Source organism: Anser anser, assembly GCF_964211835.1.
Source record: "Anser anser genome assembly, chromosome: 4".
Classification (NCBI taxonomy): Eukaryota; Metazoa; Chordata; class Aves; order Anseriformes; family Anatidae; genus Anser; species Anser anser.
In genome coordinates this window covers 37,237,644-37,262,849 of record NC_139724.1, presented here as the reverse complement: position 1 = coordinate 37,262,849, position 25,206 = coordinate 37,237,644, and the positions used below count along the sequence as shown (strand labels likewise).

Here is a 25,206-nt window from a genome sequence, read left to right as displayed (position 1 = left end):
CCACTCTTCCCTTTCTTTGCCAGTCCCGGTAACCTTTCTTTCAGGCTTGTTTAAGGAAAAGCTTCAGGCAATTTTGTCTAGAGAGCCTAATGGCTGAAAAATACTGTGATGAGATTTTTATATCAATAAATAGCACACAAACTGTGGCAGTTTCTCAGTAAAACTTCCAACAACCTTAAACATTGATTTTATGGTCTGTCAAAAAACATTCATTTCCATGAAGTCTGTCTCTCTCTCATATATATGTACATATATATATCATTATAGACATACAAGCACACATGAAAAGAGAGAGAGTGAGCAAAGAACGTCTCTGTGAAAAGTACTGTGCATAACAGTCTGTGATCTCCCTGTAGAATTAAGGTTCCAATTAGATTGAACACAAATCATTATTGTTTCAACATGTCTATGCTTTTCCTTGAAACAGTACCGTTTCAGATTCCTCACAGAATAGAAATAGGTGAAGATTATGAAAATCAGGTATAGGAACCCTGAAGATCCCAGTTTTAATAAAACCTCTGTTAATGAGTATGCTAATGAAGAAGCATACCTCACACCTTGACCAAAGATCTAGGCCTTATCAAATGAAAGAGAGGCCTTTTAGAAAATTCATACTCAAATCAAATAATGATGATCCCCCCCCCCAAAAAAAATCAACCTTCCAGTACTCTTTTAGCTTGAAGTTTGCACTAATTTAAAGCAGGATTCTTTTTAAAAAAACAGCTTTTTAAAGAATCTGCTAGAAACGGTATTAAAAAACAATAGTGAATCACAAAACCTAGTGCAGCTTCTGGGACACCTCTGTTCTTCCTGATGATTCGTACTTGGGCATTAATATGCTTGTAATTATAAGTTTAAGAAAATAAGATAAAACAGCTATTAGAGTAGCTTGAAAGTGATTTATGAACACTTAAAACAGTGAGGCATAATATGGGTATTACTTACAGAATGCCTGCCTGCACAACTGAACTCTACAAATAAAGATTTGCTGTGCCATCTAGACTGATGAGAAGACGAGCTCTTTCATTTGCTGGTTGGAGAAGTAATCTATACTAGCAGGCCAACAGAAGACTGAATCTGAACAACTGATTTGCTTTCTCTTTTAGGTACAAATAAGGAAGAAAGTAATAAGAACCAATACCATATAATGGAAAAAATAGGATAAATGTATTTCATACACATATAATTAATTGCATTACTCTGCAATGATTTGACATACTTTAATCGACATATTTCAGTTATTTAAATGGTGCCATGCCTAAATGATTAAGAAAAGCACCTTTTTTCTTACTTATGAAGTTCTTGTGAAGTTCACGACTAGCTACTACAGGGACAAACACAATACAGTTATGCCTTATAGACATGCTTGATGTTTGTAGTACTGAGGCAGTTTATTTGCCACTTTGCTGCAGATGAAGAACTGTAACGATTGTGAATGGGTAGTAAAGCAATGTGCCTCACTTCAGATCATATATGGCCAAGTGCTGTTTTTCACCTGAAAATTTTCATCTCTTACTCAAGACCATATTTTTCAATTTATTTTTATTTTTTAGGATTACTTGCTTGGGAATAAGCAAAAGAAAGTTAAGTAAATATACTGCGTTTTTAATAAATATTACAAAAAACGTCCCCTCTTTGGTCTGCACAAAGATCTATATTCCATGTAATAGAAAAAAAGAAAATGTGCCACACATCTTCAAACAGATAGACTTACTACACATTCCTCTGATAAACTTTCATGAAACATATGTTTCATTGTGGTTTTGGTTTGGCAACTGCAAATGCAATTACATCTTGCGAAGTGAGATATAACCTTGCTACCAGTTAACACTTCCTCTTGTCTGTTAATTCCACAAGCACAGGTTTGAGCAAGGAATATTTTGTGATATGCTGACACTGTTGAATATTTCAGTAAACTGTTCTACTAATCAACCTGAAGGTCAAATGCATGCAAGACATTCTGTCATATGCATCGACAATGATGTCCTGAAAGCTACCGGGACTGGATTGAGAAATAATCTCTTCCCACATCTTTCTCCAGGTCTTTAGCTCAGTTAGCCTAGAGGAAATGGCAGCTAAATCTGCATTTTTTTTTCCTGCTCATTTCATATTCTGATTGATATCTCAAGGTGTCATTTCTCCCTTCAACCAAAGCTTCAGAAAAGCTGCTCCAATTGTAAAACAGAAAATTTAAATTGTAAAAGCTGCCCCCAGAAATGCCAAGTGTCCTCAAAGCATCCTCATGCAGTTAAATAAACAGGTGCATACAGAATAAAGTTGTCATTGCCATAGCGAAAGAAATTTCTCCATGGTAAGAATGAGAACAGCCTTTTCAAGTACCTATTTAAAGCACTTCCACTCCTGAATTTTCAAAGAAGTGAGATCACATTCAGAGCATGCTTTCTCCTATCTTTTGACCCACCCAAGTTCTTCCAACTCAAGACCAAAAAACGTGTGGAGTTTCCTTGAAGCTCTTCACAGTGACAGAAGAGATGACGACTTCTGGGGGTTCCCTTCTTTCTACTTCATGGGAATTCATACACTGAGCAACCTTTTCTTAAGGAGTGGTAAGTGATTCACTAAAAACTGCAGTCCCCTATTGTCAGTGCTCAAACTTAAGTCTGTTATCCTGACTCCAGTTTTTTGTTTTTCCTAGGAATCATCTGAAAGGATAGCGACAGAGTTTCCCTTGCTAGTCCTAAAGACAGACTTTTGCTCTTCCAGGGGAAGAGAGAAACAAAGTAAACTGGACTGCCAGAATAACGGTCCAGTTTGATGTCCTTGAAAGTCACCAAAATAGAGGTGCTTCTGACAGATGCAGAAAAGTCTCAGAAGCAGAGCAAATATATGAGGATGTGTAGGCACTCTGAAATAGGTATGAAAGGCCTTAATAAAACCTGCTCCTGAACACAATCCTCTATGAAGTCAGAGATCTATATAGTTTAGGTCAGTGAAATCAAGATGAATGAATATAAACAAGAAGAGGCTGCGCTGCAATGAGTATCCATTGCCATCCTAGCCTTTTGACACTTAACACTGCACAGGACCCAAAGGTCTAGCCAATGTTCTTCTCCCCTGTTACAGGCTACTATGAAACAAGGGCATTGGCTATTCATTCCTAAGAGATGCTGCAGGTCTTTTCCAGAAAGACCTCAATAAAGACTATGACTCTTTGCTACGAGGCATTTTCCCTTTTTTTTCTCCAATTAACATAAATCACAGATAATCATTTCAAGTTTACCTCGCAGCTATCCTCCAGTTTGGGAAATCATATTCTGTCAGTGTGGATAAGTTCCAAGACAATGCACGTGAGAGACAGTTCATTTTCTGAAAGCTGAATATTTTGAGGGCTAGAACTGCAGAATTCTTCATGTTATTTAGAACTTTAATTTCTTTTAATAAAAGATAATAAAAGAGTGTGTCCTTATCCATCTTATTAAAATAGTTGAAATAGTACTTAAATACGATGTTTGTATTTAACGCATCAGATGAACACAGCTTTGGAGATTATTTTGAAACAGTGACAACAGATACTTTATGAAATGTCTTCAGACATTTTCTTCGTAAGGAAGCAGGAAATTTATAGGCCTCCTGTTCATGGTAATAAGGCTGCCTGCACCAGCCTGCTGGCAGGAGATTAAGTACCTACTGTCAACACAAAGTCCATCCACAGGTCTCTAATGATAAACAGTATTTATATTTCATTGGCAAGTTTTGTCACCAGAAGCGGCCACAGAATAAGGTTTTTATGCCCATGCAGTGCGAAACAGTAAAATAAAATTAAAAAAATACAGTTTTCATTACAGTTTTCAAAGCAAATGCATCTGCTGGTGGTTTTTTTTTTTTTTTTAAACACTAATGTCAACTTGTAGTCAACTTCGTTTCTAGCCAACTTCAAAGTTAGCAGTAGATTTTTATAATTTATCCTTTCATTCCTTATGATATGGTATCTATTAAATATTTTGGAACACCAAATATGAATCAAATGAAATTAATTTTCTATGAAGAATTGTGACAATTTAGATTAGCATACACACATACCTCCTTGCAAATGCTGTGCCATTGATTGCACAGTATGGCACAGTTTGTCCAAGTGCAGAGCAGTCACAGCTATGGGTGCTACCAGTGACAGCTTGTCAAGCTGGAAAGATTTTTTTGCAGATGTGCCCAGGGTTGTCAAAAATGAAGATGCTACTGCAAACCATTTTTTTTTTAATTCAAAAGTTGTCTATAGCTGCTTCCTACTTGGTCACAAGTATTACAGAAGAGATCACTCATTCTGAGGAGCATGTTTTCAAGTATAGGTACTCCTCAGGCTTCCTGAAATACGGGAAGAAAATTTCACAATTGTGTGTTCACGTCCAAAATAAATCTTGGCATTACAAGTAAATTGTGCTTCAATTTTGCCGTCTAGCAAAGCAGGGAAGATAAATAAGTTATTTTATGAATGAATCATTGTCCAGTCGTACTAGATTTTCATCTTTCATGCATCCAGCAGGGGGAAACTGTTCTGTAACTCAACGAGCTCCTAATATTACAATGCAGCTTTAATGATCTTTTCCTAGCTATTACAGAAATACTTACTTTCGCCTTTCTGCCTCAAATTTACTCAGCAGTTTTCGGAGACCACCATTCTTAAATCCCTGGAAATGTGCTGCTGGGGCTCCCACGGTGATTACATCATACAAAGCATCTGAAACAGGAAGAGACAAGCACAGAGATTTGTATGCACCTATGCCCAAAACATGGCAATGCTATAGCAATGCTACTCTACATTAGGAGAACAAGTCTTCATTATTTTCAAGGAATAATTGAGAATCGGTCTCAAGAAGGCCCAGGAGCTAGTTAATATTTTTACACTTGCACACCTCAGAAAATTTACGTGATTTATTACTTCATATATTATATGCCACAATGTAGAAAAATACTCTAGCTGAGGTTTACAAAGCTGTAAAGTAAATTGGTCCTTTGTGTATTTCACTTTATTACTTCTTTCATTATTTAACTTGAAGTCATACTGAAACGCACAGATTCATGCATTTTAGAGTTAAGAAACCATCATGATGAAGTAGTCTGACTACCCGAATAATACAAGTTACAGAATTGCAGCTAATGATTACTGCATCAAGCTAATGTCTTCTGGTTGAGTGAGGGCATTTTTTTTTTTCTTAAGTTGATTTAAAGACTTTAGGTGACATTGAATTCTTTGCATTCCCAGAGAAGTGGCTCCTGACTAGTAAAAGTTTCCACTTCATTTCTAGTTTGAATTTGTTTAGCTTCTGCTTTCAGGTATGACTACCTGCTTAAAGCTAAGTTGAAGAGCCCTTCTCTATCACTTATATTTACTTTGTATATACGATTATAAACACAGAACAAGTCTCTTATTTTCAGCTGAAAGGTTACCAAAATGGGAAATAAACTATGCTATTGAAGTTCTCGCTGATGTGACAAAATGTTGTTAATCTGTGCGTAATGACATGCATGATGGATATTTTCTATGGATGTCTGCTTACAGAACTGGGGATTGAAACATCTTTTTAAAAACGGCCTCTCATTTTGTGCTTGTGATTGTCAGTACAGAAACGGAGACAGTTACACCCAAAACCACAATCACTCCATCAAAAGTTTAAATTTACATGTGCAGAATTTCCATCTGCATTAAGCAGTACCTATGTTGTGCTCACTGGAAGTATAAAAATACAGGTCAGACTGAGGCATTTTTAAGACATTCTTCTAAAGGAAACAGGATTTTTTTAATTGAGAGAGAGAGTTGTTTTATTCATCAAGGAAGCTTTCCATGTAAATTAAAATCTCATCCTCTCCTAAAATAGAACTTTTATTGCATTCTGATGATAAATATCCCTAGAAGCAAGAACTCTGTACAAATGATTCACAGCTGATGAACTACATTTTACTTCCAGAGCTGAATCTCAAAGCATATTTGCTCAAATTGATTTGAACTCTAATGAATTGGTGGCTCTTCAATTCCCACTTGAGGAGAAGCAACATAATTTCACTAGCCTCATGTGAGCCTCAAGATTCGTAAATAGCCCATTCTTCAGGTCTTCAGCAAGTTTTATCCATAACGCATAATCTTTGGCTACTAGACCTCCACTGCTGACAATAGTTCTATCGCTTAAAACAACAGTGGTTTGAGACTAAAATAAGAGAGAAACTCATCAGATTAACTGGACAGTGGGATGAAGATATGTTTCCAGATAACTCATAAAACTATAGGAAAACGTATACAAGACTAAATCCTGCTGCTTTTGCTGACTTTGTCTTAAAAATAGTGGTGCTGTTTACAGCTATCCCAGGGGATTTGCCCAGAAGGCAACTTTCATTCAGCCTGGGGCCTTCCTTGCACGAAGAGCAACTGTTTCAGATCCAAACGTACCCAGACCAGCTGAGCACCTCCTGCATGCAAGAGAACAAGGGAGAGTGAGGGCAGCAAAAAAGAAGACAACTATGACCCTGGTGATGGGCACAGGGCTGTCTCTCTCTCACCTTCCAGAGCATGCTATACTGGAAAGTACTGCAAGGCTTAGGAGGAATTCCTTGTGATGTGCTCCACTTACACATCAATGCAGCTCCTCATGAAGGACAAGCAGTGTCAGCATGAGTGTGCTGGTACAGAAATGTTCCAGTAACTCATAACCATTACCCACGTCAAGAACAGACTATCACTGACAACACTCCGCAGTGGAGACAAAGCTTAAAATGCAGCTGAGAGTAGTAGGAGCTGTGCCATATTGTCAGCATGCTCCACAAAAATTAATAATTAATACAAAAGAAAGGGGGAAAAGAAGGGGAGAATGAGCCCTCCCTCAAATAATTAGTTCATAATTTGAAGGAGAAAAAAGGCATCAGAACACAAGAAAACTGAGCTTGAAATAAAACATTTCACTCTAATTATTCTGAGTCAAAACATACATGCACCTCCTACTTACACAAGTGAAACACTAACACTGGTTATACAGTTGCCAAAAAACAGTCCCTTTGCCATTCCGCACTTCCTGCTCAGCACTCCTTCCTGAATAAACCAGGTGCAACATGGTGACAACCACAGCAACACAGTTCCATAAACCTGAGCTTTATCCAGTCAATATAAAGACTGGAGGGATTTTTATGCCAAGCACAGCTCAACCTAGAACTTGAACCAACCTGCTCACCTTCACAGGAGGCCATCATTGTCTTGCACTGGACATAGAAGCAAAATGAAAATCTCTTCATTTTAAACAAGTGTGCTTATTGTATAAACAGGGACAAAAGCAAAGCTATGACAACATATAAATTTAACTTCTGTAGTATGATGAACAGAGCAAAATGCAATGTTTATCAAATGGATAGGGATGAAGTTATTCCATAAAGAAACAGTATTTTTCTCAAAGCTGTTCCTACTGGAAGGTTAGATGCACAGGCGTTTTCTATTTCACATCAATACCATATAATAACCTGAATCACAGTTCAATAAAAACAAACCTGTTACTTGACACATTGAACAAAGAACACATCCATATGTATACATATGACAGATGTCATTAAGACCTATCTTGCATCCACAATCTGAAAGTATCTAACATCATAAGGGTAAATGACAACACTGTTGCTCATCAGCTTGTTTAATCACAACCCCTATGAATATTTGTAGGCTTTTCTATTTTTCCCTTCAGTCTCCCTGTTATATTCTGGCTGCCCTTTGATATATGGCAAGCAAAGCACATGTTGAGAAAGAGCAACTTGATATCAAAGTGCTGCTTATGACAGAATGACCAGCAATTGCTACAATATCAGAATATAAGTATACATCTAATAGATGATGTAGCTTTTTGGTGCTCATAAAATAAAACTTATTTCAATAAATTAAACAGATGGGACATTGAGTAATAGATACAGAAATCATGTATCCAACTAAAGACAAGTATATTCATCTTCATAAACTTTTTGTTATAGTTACTGAATGACAGAAAATGACATTACAGAAAATGATTCCCTCTTTCCAGAAGATGTAAATTCTCTATTTTCAGCACAATTGGTGAGATATTTGCATTTTAAGACTAAGCAAATGCTTATGTGACACAGGGTAGCACTGAAAAAGCTGATTTAGACACAAGCAGCACTGGGTTCATTTAAGCTTCCTGAGAAATAGGATATATTAAGTTTAGAAGTCACATTGTCCTTAGTGGAACCATGCTACTTACATCACCTAGGCTGGTGAGTTCATCCAGGCAATCTCTGGGAGAAAATTTAATGTGCTCTACCATTATCTCTGGTGGCACAGTGAAAAAAAAAACCTTAGAAACAAGACAGATAAGATTGGCTTTTACACTACTATTGGCACTATGGATCACAGTGAAAAATTAAGTCAATACCTTAGAAGCCGTGAATCTTACTGAACATTGTGCAGCATGTCAGTGTGAAACATGACAGTATTAGTTCTGCACTGTTACATGAGAATACTTTGAAATATGCACAGGGTTACAAATGTATTTCAATGCACATATATTCTGCATTTGCTTATTTGTTTGAAGTGTCATCAAAACAAAAAGAGCACAAATTCCTTGGAACTTATTAATAAAGAATTCAAAAGAAATTTAGTTAACCACTCCTTAGTTTTCCAAGATCTGCAGTCAGTATCCAAAGTTTGTGGCTTCAGAAGACAAGACAAATTCCTTGCATAGCTGAAACACAGGGCCTGATTTCTCGGTTTTTATAACTTATCATCCGTTTCAAACAGCAGTATGTGTGGGTGCAGATTTCAGAATTTGTAGAGAAAAGTGAGGGAAGGGCTAGCTGGTCATTTCTTTGTTTACATGATTTACTTCAGGGTTGTCCTCTAAGGACAATACATACTCGGTTGCTCTAGAAATATTTCCAAAGCAATTTCCAAAACAGAAACTTTGGGGTGTAGAAGCAGGTGCACAAACCTGAGAGAATGAAATCAAACCATGAAGGAAAATGGGCAGGTTCCAGATTGGGACACAAAACAAAGACAGGAAATGTCTACTTGCAGAGCTTGTAGGGCCCATTAAAAAAATAAAGTGAGAAATTTAAACACTGAATATCTACAGGTGTATAAGTTATTAAACACTGAATTTGGAAACTTAATTTTTTTAAAAAGAAAAAAGCAACCATCTAGTCATATAAGGAACTTTCTATATCAAGCCATATTTCAGAAATCTTAGACAAGCTAATACCATACAAAATTCAGTGGTTAGCAAAAAAAACACGAAACTTATCTCCTTTGTTTTGTTTTTAAGTCAAAGTATTTCCTGTGAAATTATTTCCTTCTCAGCATTATTCCAAACTCATCTGAAGTCTAAATAGCACATAAATTTACCAAAAAAGTAAACTTACTACTACTACTACTTTCTGTGCTTTTTTTTCCTAAAGCATCTTTATGCCCCATCCATGAAATTTTATAACACTGCTGCCAGTATCCTTCAAGTAAGTGAAAAGTTAAAAAAGACCAAGATTCAACTCTACAAACAGCATAACTTTCAGACCTACTGTGGTTGTAATGTTTCATTTGAAAACTCTATGTCCATCTGATGATGATTCTTGAAACCAGATATGTAAGTTAATATACTTACATATACTTAATATATTAAGTATATAATACTTAATATATTACTTAATATACTTAGCCCTTATCTTCGAAAGGGCTAAAATGGAAACTGCCTCTCTCAGCTGTAAGTTTAATTGTATTTCAAAGTGTATTTTCTCATACTCAGAGGATTTCTCTGCAGAACATGCTTTACCTTTCAATCGAGGACTATGCACGTGCATTCTTTGCAAATGGAGATTTATTGGGATGAATTCCAATGTTTTTTCTCCTTTGCTACAGCTTGATTTGAAGGAAGAACCTGAAAAACAAAAGTTTAAAGAATCATTATCTTAAGCACCCAGCAGATGTTTTGTTGTTTTTTTAATGTGAGGACAATACTTGTACGTTAGCAGCCTTCCTTAATTTACTTTTAATGTGTAATTGTATATTAGGAGAAGAATGGTTCACTAACTGAGTCTCAGCATGTAACCATACTGCATGCAACAAAACAGCTTTTAATTCACAGAACAATCTAATTTTTTATTCTAGGTGATAGACGTTTTTTCCCTACTGTCTGAAGTAGGTCTGCAGCCTGCTGGAAACATTGCCACAGTTAATGGGTATTATGTTTATTCTGTTCAATAAACACGGGGGTGCAGAACTATGATGGCACTATATTTTCACTGAATAACCTTTGTTTCTTAAAACAAAAATATGTTGACTGGGCTACGTACTTTTCCTAGAAAGTTCAAAGTAAACTGGTTTAAGGAAAGCTGTAAATTATTTTTATTCTAAAAAATCCAGCACCACAAGAAGCACAAAGCTCCAAAAAAAAAATTTGGCTATATACTTCAAAAATGTGAGTTTATGAGCAACTCTGTTGTATAGGAATATAATTATAGGCATACAGGAATGTAATTAAAATCTGACTAATAAAATATTTTTTGGGGAGATATTTGATAGGGCATATATATATAAACCAAAAGGGTGTAGATGAAGAAAGAAAGGTGATCCTACCTTCTCACTTAGGTAGCATAACTAACTTAGACCATTTTGTCAGTATCCTGTCATTTAGCCATCTGCTAATTGCTTGGACTAAAATTTCTCTGATTCAGATAGGATTCTCTCCTCTACCCCCACGGTCTCTCTCAAAAAGTTTTTCTTCTTCTTGTGGAATCAGGGGGAAGGTTAAAAATTTTTTTTGAAATTCTTTTCTCATTTACTCAGTCAAAATTTGCAAGAGGTTCTCTACTGAAAGTGCCATAAATTCCAAGACAACTGCTTTAGCCTCCCAATGCAAACCATATTGCCGGACAGCACCAATGACCCCCCAGACCACGGCTACAGAGGTACTACCAAACTTATACAAAGCCAAGCCAGGTACTTCACCTAAAATAGTTGTAGGCCTGTAGAGACTGCTATCTAAGGTTAGCAACTTCAAGTAATAATAATTTGAATGGAGAATTAAAGCAAAGGTAATGAGAAAAGCGATTGTTAAGGAGTCAATTATATTTAGATTTGATAGGAAAACTCAGGTACAGGTTGAAAACAGGAGTAATTCATGAGGACGAATAGGAATGAGAAAACATGCATCATGAAAGCACAGGAGGACCAAATTATGAGCAGCAAAGGGAACTTGAACTGTGTCACAAACAAAATGGAGCAGCACAGGTGAGGAGACTGAAATTATTAGGGAAGAAAACAGAATGAGGGCAGATGATTTATGAGAATCCAGCTGAGACCAGGGTCAAAGTCTGAGGGATGATAACCATCTGAGACAAGGAAACACTGATGGACTAAAAAGAGAGTGAGATGAGAGACGATTAAAAGGGACAAGGAAAAAAAGCGTAGGAGGGAGAAGAAAAGAGCCTGCACGTCATGGAGTACACTTCTGTCCTGAGCTGAAGTAGAACACACACAGTATTGCTGAGTCTTGTTACTCCTCTTTTCAGGGAATACCTGTGAAGCAAGAATCCCTTCAGCTCCAGTGCCAGTAACACGTGAATAAAATCCACTGCTGTTAGTTACTCTGTTTACCCAGGTATGAGAAATCTATGCAGTGGAAGTAAACATTTCCATCCACATTTGCCAGTATCATCCATGTGATAAAATTCATTTTCAGGTTTGTGGGATGTTTTGTTTGGATGGTTGTTTTCTCTAAACAATTATGGTCATTTCACTATGCTGGGCAGCTGAACTCCACCACAACCACTCTCACTCCCACACCTCAAAGGAAAAGGAAAGAAAATACAATGGAAATGGCTCAAGGAGAACAGGGAGATCACTCACCAGTTATTGTCACAGGCAAAACAGACTCAGCATAAAGAGATTAATATAATGTATTGCCTATCACTAGCAGGCTAGCACAGTGAGAAACTAAAAGCTAACTAAAAAACACCTTCCTTCCTCCCTGCACCCTCTTCTCCCTCCTCCCCCCGAGCAGCACAGGGGAACGGGGAATGGGGGCTGCAGTCAGTCTCTAACACTTCATCTCCGCAGCTCCCTCACGGTCCCTCTCTGCCCCTGCTCCACGTGGGGCCTCCCACGGGATGCCGTCCTTCCCGAACTGATCCTGTGGGGGCTGCCCACAAGCAGCAGCTCTCCAAGCAGCAGCTCTCCAAGAACTGCTCCCACATGGTTCCGTACCACGGGGTCCATACCCCAGGAGCAAACTGCTCCAGCACGGGTCCCCCACGGGTGGCAGCTCCCCCCAGACCCCCTGCTCCTACGTGGGCTCCTCTCCACGGGCTGCAGCTCCGGCCTGGGGCCTGCTCCTGCAGGGGCTCTCCATGGGCCGCAGCCTCCTCCAGGCCACATCCACCTGCTCCAACCGGGGGCTCCTCCACGGGCTGCAGCGTGGAGATCTGCTCCGTGTGGGACCCATGGGCTGCAAGGGGACAGCCTGCTCCACCAGGGGCCTCTCCCTGCACAGGCCGCAGGGGAACTGCTGCTGCGTGCCTGGAGCACCTCCTGCCGTGCTCACCTTGGGGGCTGCAGGGTTGGTTCTCACTCCGCTCTCCCAGCTGCTGTTGCACAGCAGTCGTTTCCCTTTCTTAAATCTGCTCTCCCAGAGGCCCAGCCAGCATCGTTCCCTAGTTCAGCTCTGGACAGCAGCAGATCCCTTTTGGGGCCATCTGGAGCTGGCTCTGATCTGACATGGGCAAGCTGCTGGGCTCTGCTCACAGAGGCCACCCCTGCAGCCCCCTGCTACCAAACTCTTGACACGTAAACCCAATACAATAACATCTTAAGCTGTATTTAAGACTAAGAAAACTACAATTTCCCTATTAAAATAATTACTATAATTGTTGCAAGATCAAACTCTTCAAAGTTAGAAAATATGAGCTCATAGATGTAAGCTTCCTCTGACATTCACCTTAACAGGAAACTCTGAAGCAGACTTGAATTCCATATCACTTACTAGCTTTTTCCAATTCATTGAGCACTTAGGATCTTCGGTGCTTACTTTAGAAGCAGCAATTCAATATTTTGTTTCCAACTTTTACTCTAGTATCTAGATACATGTATACTGCTCAAGCCTTCCATAAAGACAGAATTATTAATTTCTTCAGTGTCTACTGCATGCAGCACTACAGTTTCTAAGGGCTTTACAAATATTTAGAGGATAAATTTAACTGGATGCATAAAATGGTTATAATTTCATCTATTCTAATCACAGAGACCAACTTATGGTTGAGGCATTTAAGAAACAGTGCATTAATATGAGACGTGGAGGATCTGATTCTGTCAAATATGAAACATTATACATGTTGCATTTCAGAAGCACTGCTCCCACTGATGTAAATTATATACATAAGCAGTGAATACTCCTACAAAACATCCTGTGTATATTGCCAGACTTCCAGAAAATAAGAACAAACTAATGACTTCTGAAAAGTCTGACTTGCCTAGCGTCACATTGGAACTTTGTGACAGAGGCAGGCATAATATCCAATTCCCCAGAGCAATATTCAGTTGCCCTAACCTTGATCGTATCTCTCTCTCTCCTTCTACAGCTGGACAAACAACAGAATTTTCATTTTGATCACTGAGAAAAAGAACACCAGAAAAAAAATCATTTCAGGTCAAAATTAAAACAAGCAAATAACATTCCCAAAGTTCAACTCCCTTTTTTGTCTATGCTATGAAGTTCTACTTGGTGCGGATATGTTAGCTTTATGTTAACTCTCACTTGCTGTAAAATCCAACAGCAAATGAGAAATATTCACAGGGAATATCTTGCCTCCAGTTTTCAAGCAAGGCAGATCAAGTGGTTGTGCACAGGGCATAAATGCTTGGTGGAATTTAATCAGCATGTTACAGTATCATAATCCAGAACAAACCAATTTTCAAGTAAATAATTCATAGAAATAAACTAAAACTCAAGTTTTCTAAGATGGATTTGAACCACAATTAAATTTTTGATTGAATACATTGTAGAGAGGTAAATGGTATACAGTTAATAGAGAAGCAGACTACTCAGAGCCAACAATAAGTGTATACAAAAATATTTTTAAAATTGGGATCAATCTGCAAACTAAAAAGTTAAGCTGAAAATATTCAGTCACATATCCATTATTTTCAAGATTTGCTGAATATTATTCTCCTTCATGACAGATTACTATTTTTTTCGATTACAGTACTTCAGACTGAAGAAAATTGTATGATATTATATTATGTTAAAAGAGCAGTAAAGGTTATCTCATGAGCTCAAGGGAAACCTGTACCAAAAGGTACATCTTCTCTACAGTGACAGGACTAAAGGCTGGACTTAAAAAGTTCGACTAGATAATCTTAGAGGTCTTTTCCAACCTAAATAATTCTATCATTCTAAGATCCAAGATCAAGACAGATGCAAAAATGACTTAATGCTCCCTCTTTCTGGCTGCAAATCTTGTAATCTAATCCCAGGCACGTCTTCAACAACGGATTAACCATGTCTCTTACTTAGCTATGCCTTCTTTATTCCTACTCCTCAAACACAAAAACATCCGTGACCCCAATTTCCATGTCCCTAAAAGACTACAACACACTGGAATGTCAGATAACTCTTCAAGTCAAGTTTCACTCAATCTGGTCAGCTGTCAGGGTTAACACACTGCCTGCACTACCCTTATTTTTCATCCTTGTGCCCAGGGGGAGAAGATAGCTTTCCTTCAGCACAACAAGAACGAACCAGAAGACAACCTACGTAAATTCAGTACACCGAAGTGGGGAATGTGCCCTCAGATGTAGAATTTTTAAAGCTCATCATGCAGCTATAGCTACACAGAAGATCAGACCTGGGTGCAGGCCATATGTTAAGACTGCAGCACAAATGAAAGCTGAAAGCAAACAGACTCTTAGCCACCTTTACATCATGAAAACACCAGTCAGACAAAGCACCTATTTACACCAACAGCTTTAAATGAAGCATTCCAAACAGAGAAAAATAAAAATAATAATAATAATAAAAAAAAATCTTTGAGCAGCCTGTTCTAGATTTTACTTTAATTTTGGACAGCAAAGTCCTTCATTGTCTATAGGATCAAAATGTAGATCTGGTGTTTTAGCCTGGCTGCGTATACACACATATAACACAGTACAATCCCCTTCACACACACTTATAGAAGGCATATAGCATACATAAAAATTGTGAAGACCTCCGTGGAACAACTCTGAAGAAACTTTCATTACCCAGAGGATTTATCATCTAATTTGTCATTTAACAAAAACACTACAGTGCAGGACTTCAAGTAAATATTGTCTTCTTTAGAACTACTGGTTTTAAAACATGCACATATGCCACTGATCACAATAAAATAAGCTTTCTAATGTGAATGCAAATTTTCACACAAAATGAAAATTAGGGTTTTGCCAAATATAAACATGTATTTCACCAGCACCATCATGCTGAGGAAAAACAATATTGTTCAAGAAATGAGATTTAGTTATGTACCTGAGCATTGACCTCCAAATTAACTCATTTATTTTAAATCTTTAGTACAATTATTACTTTTCGATAATCTTGGGTTCCCTGGTCCAATGCAGTTATCTCAAATCATAGTTAATTTAATATCATTTAATATCACCAGCCATTTTCAAATTCACTTGTCACAATACAGTCCCTTGCAGGATTTAAAGTTAATAGATTACATTGTCTTTTTTCATTTTTAAAAAAATATCAGAAGGACATTTCAATATTTTGTTGAAAGTGTTAATTATTACATTGACTCCTTCACCATCTGTATTTATTTCCTTGAATATGATATTTTATGGAGTCTTTTCAAAATGTAATTAACAAAGCATTTAAAAAAAAATATGTATTAGTTACAACACGGAAACATAAGGAGTGTCATACTGGATCAGGCAGTAGTCTGCCAAAACCAGAATTGAAATATTCTGACGATGGTAAACAATCATAAATACAAGAAATTACAGTTGTGCAACCAAAATGCAAATGATTACACAACATTCAGTATAACAGATGAGCTTCCCCCCAGTGATCAACTGCTGCCAAAATGTTTGGTTTCAGTTAGCGGCTGTTTTTTTTTGTTCATACACTAAAACAGGATTTCTCTTTTCCTGTGACCAAGAAAGAAATCCCAGAGCAACCTGGAATGACAAATGCCATGCTCAATCTTCTGCTAGAAGATAATGTATAAAAGACAGAAGTACAGTTCTACTGATTATTTTGGAAGAGAAAGATTTGTGTCTCACCTACTAAAAACAGCAGATCCATTATCAGAAAAGTGTTCAATTCTGTATAAGAAGAAATTACTATGCATTTTAGTTGTATGTTGGACTAAAATCTGGTTGCTCGATTTCTCAGTAAATAAAAATGGCTTGTTTGTTTTTACAGGACTGTAAAAAGCTAGAAATAGTTAAAGTACTGCAAATTGTCCCTATTATTTGATATTTCAAAAGATGTTATCTTTTGCATGCTTGTTATATTTGCAACACAATGCACAAAGCCCTGTTTACCTCTGGCAAGCCTATGCCTCCACGCACAAAGCTGTGGGAGTAAGGCCCTACTGGGAGCAGCTAGTGGTGAGAATATCGAGTGATACAGCATATCCAAGAAATAATGGCAGCACAGTCACAGAGAACACATACTGAGATGGTGACTGTGAGGACTGGCATTAGAAAACTGACACCAGCAAGAAAGCAGCAACAACAAGGCCTACGTAGCCATTCAGAACAAAAGTGTTTATTTCCTTCCAGAAAAATCTCAAAAACTACAGGGGGTAGGGGTGAAAGGCATGCTATGGACAGAAAGAAAAATTTGTTTTCTCAGAATAGTGTTATTTGTTATTCAGGAAATAATTCCAGTAGTCTTGCAAAACAGAAAACAATTACCATATTTTTGAATGATTTGTGAACCACCAAAAGAAAAGTAATTCAAAAGAAGAAATACTTAGTTCTGCAGTCCTTTCTTGTTCTTTTTTACAAGTGAGAATTACTACAGCAAAAAAAGATCAGCTGTCTTTTCTGCACATTTTTCACTGATGCTGACTTTTTCAACTGCCATGCAGACACTGCAATACATTACAGTCCTTGACCACAGGACCCTGACAAATATTACCCAAACAACCAACCAGTGCACATCAGAATATAAGACGAAACTATCTTCATGTGAAAAAAACAAGCACAGTACATACTGCTTCCTCTGGAATTTGGACAGACTGCCCATCCTATATAAATTGCATGCTTTTCTGGCACAACCTGGCCAATGACAAATGCTACACTAAGGATATGTAGAGCATGTCACTTTTATCCTGTCTACTGTCAAATGCAACTTAAGTTAGGTTTCAAGAAAAACTCAGAACTACCTCCAATGTAGTTCTAGTAGCTGTTTTCAGCTGGCAGATGGTACTCAGTACTAGAAAAGCAGCAAAATCAAGGGAACATGCAATAAAACAGGCACACCCACCTTCTCAAATCTTTTGGCTGCTGCATAACTACATACTCTGTTAATTGTGAAAACGTGTTGGAATGCATGAAAAATTTTACAAGTAATCGAGTACTTCTGAATATCTCAGAAATACAACAATTAAATTATTATTTATGATTTTTTTACATTTTTTATTACTGCTGAATACTTGAATACTCCAGCATATAATTAGAATTAACTAGGTTGACTGTTAAGTGCTCCAGGAGAGGGGAGGCAACTTTCATACCTGTATGCTTCCCAAGCTCTGCAAGAGTATCCTGATACATGCTCAACATCTGATCACAGTGTGCAATAACACTTTTACGCATATTGTCCCAGTGAGGAGCAAGTTCTCCCAAGTCTTTAAGTTCCTGATTCCTGTATCAAAAGGCAAAAAGAGATGGCATTAATTCATTAATCCATTAACATTCACATTCAACCAAATGAATCAAATTAATCCCAAACCAGTTTGTTATAAAACATCAAAAGCACTTCCCATACGAAATAAAATCTTGGGTCTGTTTTCATGGCACTTGTGAAGTTTGGCGATATCAGCTCTGTTTTTCAACCATGCAATAAAGAATGCCAAATGAGTGAATAATAAAGTAATTTGCGTTCAGAACTCATCTGGTACAAACGCAAGCTGAAATATTGTTTCTTCCCTGGAGGCAAGGCGGCTTCCAGGCTTCAAAGAGCTGTGTTCAGAATAAGCAACATTTTGTGAGGAAATGGTAAGCACCACTGTAAAGTATACAAAGTTCACTCCTCCAATGATTGCAGTATAGCTGTTTTATAAACTCTACTCTTTGGATACTTTCTTACACACCATTATAGCAGTATTTCTACAAATGTCAGTTTATCCAACACACTACCAGACATGCCCAGTATTCCTCCTCCCCCCCCGTTTGTGCTATATTCACCACAATACACACAAAATAAAGCAGAAAGCCACCATTTCCCTAAAACTTAATCTTCAGCCTTACAGCTGCATTCATCAGGTCAAAACAGCAGCGTTATGGTAACCAAACATGTCACTGAAAATCCAAAAGGAAATCCGTTAGCAAATTATCAGTTTTCCTGTATGCTCTTTTGAGAGCTGACCTGAGTGAAATAGAGATCCCTAGTTTCCTGCACAAACAAGCATGGTTACCATGCTTTTGGCTTTTTTTTTTTTTTTTTTTTTCCAACTTGACAAGTAAATTCAGCCCCAGATCCACTTCGGGTGTTCTGCTTTTAAAGAAGCTGAAATATCTCAAGCCTTCAGAGACTTGGGAGAAATCTTATGTAAACTGACCAACTAGTTTTCCTAATGTTCCTCAAAGCATCAAGCAGACTATTTCACTGCAATTCTTGGAAGTCTCAGAAAAGAATTCCAGAGGACACGTCCTAGATTATGAAAATTACTGAAGAATAAAAGAGACAGGGGGTGGGAAAAGAGGAGAAAAAATAAAAAAGGTGAAAAGAACACCAATGAGACTGCAGCCCAGGAACATAGCTATACTTAAAGCAACAGTTCTGACCACTGGCCAAAGATTCTTAAAATTATTTCTTAAAGAAAAAAACCCCACACCAATACATTATTTTCCCCATCGCTATTGGCTTTGCATTACAGTGAATGGTACTAGAAAAAGCTATACAGGCATAATTCTGCTCCTACCTAAGGCAACGAGTAAAATAAAAAGCAAATTCAGGCATTTTGCTTGGTTTACATGTCTTTGAGAGTATCAAAATGGAAACAAACACTACAATACGTTAACTTGTTTGGAGTTTACTAATGACATATGATTAGTTTTCCATTTTGTTCGACCTAAAAGAACAGAAGCAGATGACACTGTTTAATCTTCCTCCATTGATATAAACTGGCAATGGTGTAGCATAAGAATCATCAGCAGTAAGAGGTCAGCCCCACCATTTTCCATCATCACTGTCCTTATAAATCTTCATCAGCTTAAAATGGGACACTGAGTCGAAATCTCATGGCTTCCAACTAAGAAACACCCCTCAAGATCTAGCAGAGCATAGAATTCTATTTGTTTGCAGTGAAGGTAATTTGGCCCTTAATATTTCAAATCTGATCTTTAATAGTTTTAGAAACAATGCTTGGACCTGACTGAGTCTAAACTTGTCTTTTCCTCCTACACAGCAGTATAGCACCCTGCAGAGACTGAAGAAATACTATAGAGTGAGTGATGGATACATAAATGCATAACATTCAGAACCCTCTATCCCATGGAAAACCCAGTGCTGGGGCTCTGCTCTCCTGCCTCCATCTAAGTCTGCCCCTGGAGCTGCTGGTCCCATACTTACGCCAAGCAACAGCAGGAGCACAAAACCCTTACCTCAGACTAAAATATCACTTGTGAACCAAAACCAGTTTAACTGGCTGACTTCAGTTACACCAAAAGCAATGGGAAAGGCAAGCTAAAACCCACCACATTAACTTTAATGTGTTTTCAAGGAATGAAAAATCCTGCTCTTATCACTGTCGACAAGGCTTGCATTTATTTCATCTCAGAAACACACACCACTGAAGTCAAAATACAGCCGCTAGTATCTCACAAAAAAATGCATCTCATCTGCAATGTTTTAATAAAACTAGCCATTTTAAACTAATCTAGAAAAAAAAAATCAAAAATATCAGATAATAGGATTATATGGCATATATACTATCCCTCCAACAACAGCCCTCTTGCACATTTTACATTTTTTTTTTTCTTCTGAATGCAATAATCAATCCAAGACATTTTGGATTTGGATACTATTTGTGTGTTGTGAATTCTTACTGTTTGTCACATTGCTGTTGGTGACTCAGTGCAACTCTGTTCTGAGAAATGGCTGAAAACAGAATTATCTTTTCTGTAACTAAGTTCCACCAAGAATATTTCATAGTACCAAGCTTTATTAGCATTACTAGGAATGCCCCCCTCATAAAGAAACAGAATGTATAAACACAGTGTTTTTTAAATTATGACTCTTACAGTCCACAGTAATAACCCATAACATTCTATCTAAAAAAACGTGTTTTAATAATACTGTAGTGCTTCATACCCAAACTTATTTCACTGAACAACTTGACAATACATTTCAAACAGTAAATACGTCTAAAAACAACTGTGCAATAAATGGAAGTCAGTATTTTTATATAGGTTCTCCATAAGGGCAAATCGGTTACTGATTCACCTTTTCAATTCAAGCATGGAATTTCAAATAATTTGTCAACAGAGCAGTAAGATCAGTATTGTAAAAAATAAAACTCAGTATTGTAAAATAGAGCTATTTGTCATGATCTTCCCCCATTCCAAATCTTCCAAATCCCCTCTCAAAGTCTTTTCCAGGTAATTGCACTCACCACCATGACACATTCTGTGCTTAGCATCAACTTCAACCCTTCTTACACAATCAAATCCAAGTTTTGTTTCCTACATCTTGCTGCTTAGCTCCACAAACCACCTCCAAGACAGTCTTTTCTATCAGTGCGTAATGGAAAATATCAGCCAGGACAGTCTCAACTTCCATTGTCTCCTGCCTTAACTACTTTAATATCTTCCTCTGAGACCTTGGCACAAGCTTGCTCCATTTTGTATCTAATCAGCAAGAGGATGTAAAGAGTCTGTCCCATTCCTACTCCTCCTCAAATGTAAGCTAACTTATTTTTAAGCCTTTCTAGGGCACTTTCTCTTTTTCACATCCATTCTTTTCCTTTAGTACACAAAGTATGCCAAGCTTTCATTAAGCACTTGACATTATGGTTGGAAGAAGTTCCACATTTCAAAATTGCAAATCTACCTTTTACCCTTTCTTCAAAACTTTTCTGCCATTACGGCAGAAAAATTAAATACTAGATCCTAATCTGCTGAAAGCACTCTATATTATGATGATCATTAGTACAAAGATTAATGGTCTTTGGTGCTAACACAATACAATTTTAAATAGACAAAAATTTATAAGAGTAAATTATGAGACTCCTCAGGATCCCACAGCACTATTAGAGCTCTCATGAATCTTCATTTCAGGCTCCTACTTAAAACCAACAACAGCTTATATCTTCCTGATTTACAGAGCTACAATTCATGGACACCTGGCTCTTTAGGGGACTTGAGCTTTACCCAACCTTCCCCTGCTGATGGAAAGTATGGCTGTGCAGCAGGCTGTTGATACACAAGATCGTTTGGCAAGATTGGTCCCTAGGTAAAAACATCTGTGCTTCTCTTTACAAACAACTGCATTGGGGCACCCAGCGATTTGTGAAGACTGCATGACATTTCCAAGACTACAAGCAATTAAATACCATTACTGTCAGAATCGTAACTTAAAAGTACACATGATTTTTGATTCCAAGCAAATGTTCAATGAAGCCTATTATCAATGGAAGTTTTGAGCACCCAAGGCTCAGATTAACATTCTACCTTTTGATTTACCAAGTCAAGCTTTGCTTATTGAAGGACACATTAGCTGTGGGATTATACCAAACTACTGCAAGAACCTGAAAGAGGCACAAAGAATTTCTTCTATTATTCATGCTGATAGTTTCTACTTAAACAGTTTAGTTTGTGTCATGCACTCTAATGACCACTGTAACAGAAAAAGTCACTTTCTTATCACACTGAATATAAGGATATAGGAACAGGATAAAGGTAACAAAGTTCTGAATACTTATCAAATGGGAGCTTCAGAGTAAATATAAACCATAAGCTTTGGAGCATGAATCAATCTCCCGTAAGTAATGGAAACTTAAAAGTTTCCTTCTAAGGAAAGGAACACAGGAATTAGTTTTCCTAACAAATTTTACTTTAAAGTGTACATATTTATGGGTAACCATTATATCTTATTGGAGAAGAGAAGCAAATAAAATTACTCTCATTTTTCTTTATAACAAGCTATGGTCCCTGTGATATACAGGCAATAACCCATCAAAACAATATAACACCCTCTCCAGAAATAAAAGAATCATAGGCTTTTTACTATATTGTTTCTAAAGCAGACAAATAATTACTAAGGAGGATTTAATCCCTTCTGGGGAAACTACCATGAAAATGAATAAAATGATACTTTTCTTCCTTTCCTGATGTTTTTCATTGAGAACCTCTTGAAAACAGAAGCTGTTTTTCCTCTTCTTAAAGAATTTCTAAAAACTGTTGCAGCTTCTGCTAAGACCAACCTGCCAGATAACTAAAAATGAGATGGTGCTTACCTATTTCATTCTTCAAACATTTGTCCAAAAAAAAAAAAGTAGATATACACACATACAAACATCTTAAAAATATTTTACAACTTGTTTTTCTCCATGTATATGTGGAGAATAAACTGGGATTTGCAGAGTCTTGAGAATATTTTGAACTGTCCCTGACAGCTAGAGTTTTAAAGTTCATTTTGCGTTTCTATCCACCCCACTTTTTCTTATTCAAAAGCATAGGCAACAGATGAGCTAAATTAAACCCATTCCTTTCTTTCTGCCTGGAAGCTCTTTCCCTTCCTGGGATATTTTATTACCTGTGTTTATTTCAAAGACTCAAATCTTCAAATAGCATAAGCATTTGAAGTTAGGTCTATGATTTATTTTAAAAGTGAAGAATAATTTTCCTGAATCACGTGACTGCAAAGAGTCTCAAATTCAGTAATACTCAGAATGGCATCTGTAGAATTTACATTTTATACCTAAATTCTATTTTTAGTAATTATCAATTGTGAACAGTTTATATATATATATATATAAACTATATATATATATATACATACATATATATATATATAAAACATTTTCCTGCTGTATCAGGATATAGTAGAACCATCTTAGGTCAAATTAAGACAATCGTTTTGCTTATATCATCGAGCTGAAACAACATTTTACTCTGACAGTTTTTATTTATCACTTCACTTCTTTCAGCTTGGAATCATATATGTGGGAAAATTAATCATATAATTAATTGCATGATTACTCAGGCATCTAAATACTTCTGTGGGTGTTTTTTTCCCCTTATTTATTAATCAGTGTCTCATTCAAAATAAACTGTGCTGTCTTTATGACATCAGTAACAATAAAATTGTACAGGGCCTTTTTTTTAAATCATGTTTACACCTTAATGTCTCTAAATTTGTACTCTCTGCATCAAGTGACACGAAAAGACAAAATTACACCTAACTTAGTGCTATTAGAACCACAGGTAACTACAGGTAAGTGCAAAATCTAGTTAACCACATAGAAGTTAAAATTCCTTTCAGTGAAGACAGAATTTGTATTCAAATAATTACAGCCTTGAAAACAAGATTATATTTACTTCGGTTTTGTATTGTTCTGTTCTTCACTACCACATTGGAGACTCAACAAGACTTACAAGTTAGATCATTTGCTTGATATTGAATTCTTGGATTCCAGGGCATGCTGTGCACAAACAACCAGAAATTTTTACCAACCGATCTCTGAGAAGCATTGCTGATTGGTACAGAATTACTTTCTGGAGTCTTAAAATCTATGTGGACTTGGCATAGAACAGCAACACAAAGCCTCCTCTGACAGGGTAGCCAGTACATTAACATTTTATAACAACTTTCAGCACTGCGGAATAATAATGTTATCTATAGGTAACTACCACAGAACAAATCAGGAAATATTACTCCATTCCAATGTACTACAGCTTTAAACATCCAGTGTAGAAAGTAGAGCCCAGCAAATTTGACTTCATTAAGTCTGATGAAAATTCCTCTTAGACTTTAACAGAGGCCATCTTTTCCAAATTTAGTTATGAACAGTGAAATCAAGAGTACAGAGAATTATATAGTATTCACACACGAAAGTAACTTCTATTCATTTATAATTGTATGGTAATAAAATGAATCACGTTGCAGGTAGGCAATTGTCCACAATCTACTCAAAAAAATTTAAGGTACACTTGCATTTGTCCATTTGTATTCCTATATGCAGCATCTGATGGTGAAAGAGATGTTTTGTATCCTTTCTGATGCACAGCAGGGTAAATACTTTCACATGCATGTAGTTGAGCTACATTTTACTGCTGCATTTTTTTTTCAAGTGTTCAAAAAATTACTTCCATGAAAAATCATGCTAGGTAGTTACCTGAATTAAGGTTTCAAAAGTCTTCAAGTGGACGCCAGTTCATATTAACAGTGTCCATATAAATGTGGTGAGTTCCAACAGCTTAAAAAGTTATGGTAAGTTTACTTGGTGTAGCTTTTTCACACTACATCCATCAACACAATGTTTTTGCGGTGCCATTGTTCAAAAACAAATAATTTAAAAACTCATGCGCAAAGTCCACAAAATCAATGCCCATTGCCAATATAGAGCATTTCTGCCTGTCTCCATTCCTCTACTGAAGTTTTATATTAAAAGAAAAGAGTAAAACATTTACCTTTCAAACGATCTAAAATTTGTCCCCATTCTGGAATATTGCAAGTAAGAATTCAAAAAACAGATCGTGAAATCTATACTATACTGACCACAGCATAAATTTGCATGAGAAAAGGCTACTGGAGTTGGAACGGGACAGCCATTCCTGATCCAGCAGGAAGCTGGAATGTGCTTTGTACTCTGGAAAGACGGGTCAAGGAAAGTTGAGCAATTTATCCTTGAAATTTGTTTACGGGCTGTGACCACAAATGCCATTGGCCAAATTCAGCCGTAAGAAGGTGAAATTGCCCTTTAGCCAAAACTGAATTTGGCCCTAAGGGACTCAAAAAGAGCTTTAGCAACAAATTTGAAAGGTATGTATGGTGGGTTCTACTGTATTTT

The 25,206-nt window shown here is 37.0% G+C and overlaps 1 protein-coding gene across 25 annotated transcripts in view; it reads right to left on the bottom strand.

Moving 5' to 3' along the window:
• INPP4B (inositol polyphosphate-4-phosphatase type II B) overlaps nt 1-25,206 on the bottom strand; it is a 361,482-nt gene that overhangs the window by 133,617 nt on the left and 202,659 nt on the right. For all 25 annotated transcript variants that reach the window (XR_014583909.1, XM_083834868.1, XM_083834859.1 and 22 more), the window contains 3 exons: nt 17,707-17,837; nt 9,762-9,866; nt 4,585-4,693 (listed from right to left, as the gene is read on the bottom strand). Coding sequence is in view for 24 of the 25 variants with exons in the window: in XM_083834868.1 (XP_083690994.1) it covers nt 4,585-4,693; nt 9,762-9,866; nt 17,707-17,837 (345 nt within the window). In the remaining variant the exon portion in view is untranslated. The remainder of the gene's footprint in view (nt 1-4,584; nt 4,694-9,761; nt 9,867-17,706; nt 17,838-25,206) is intronic.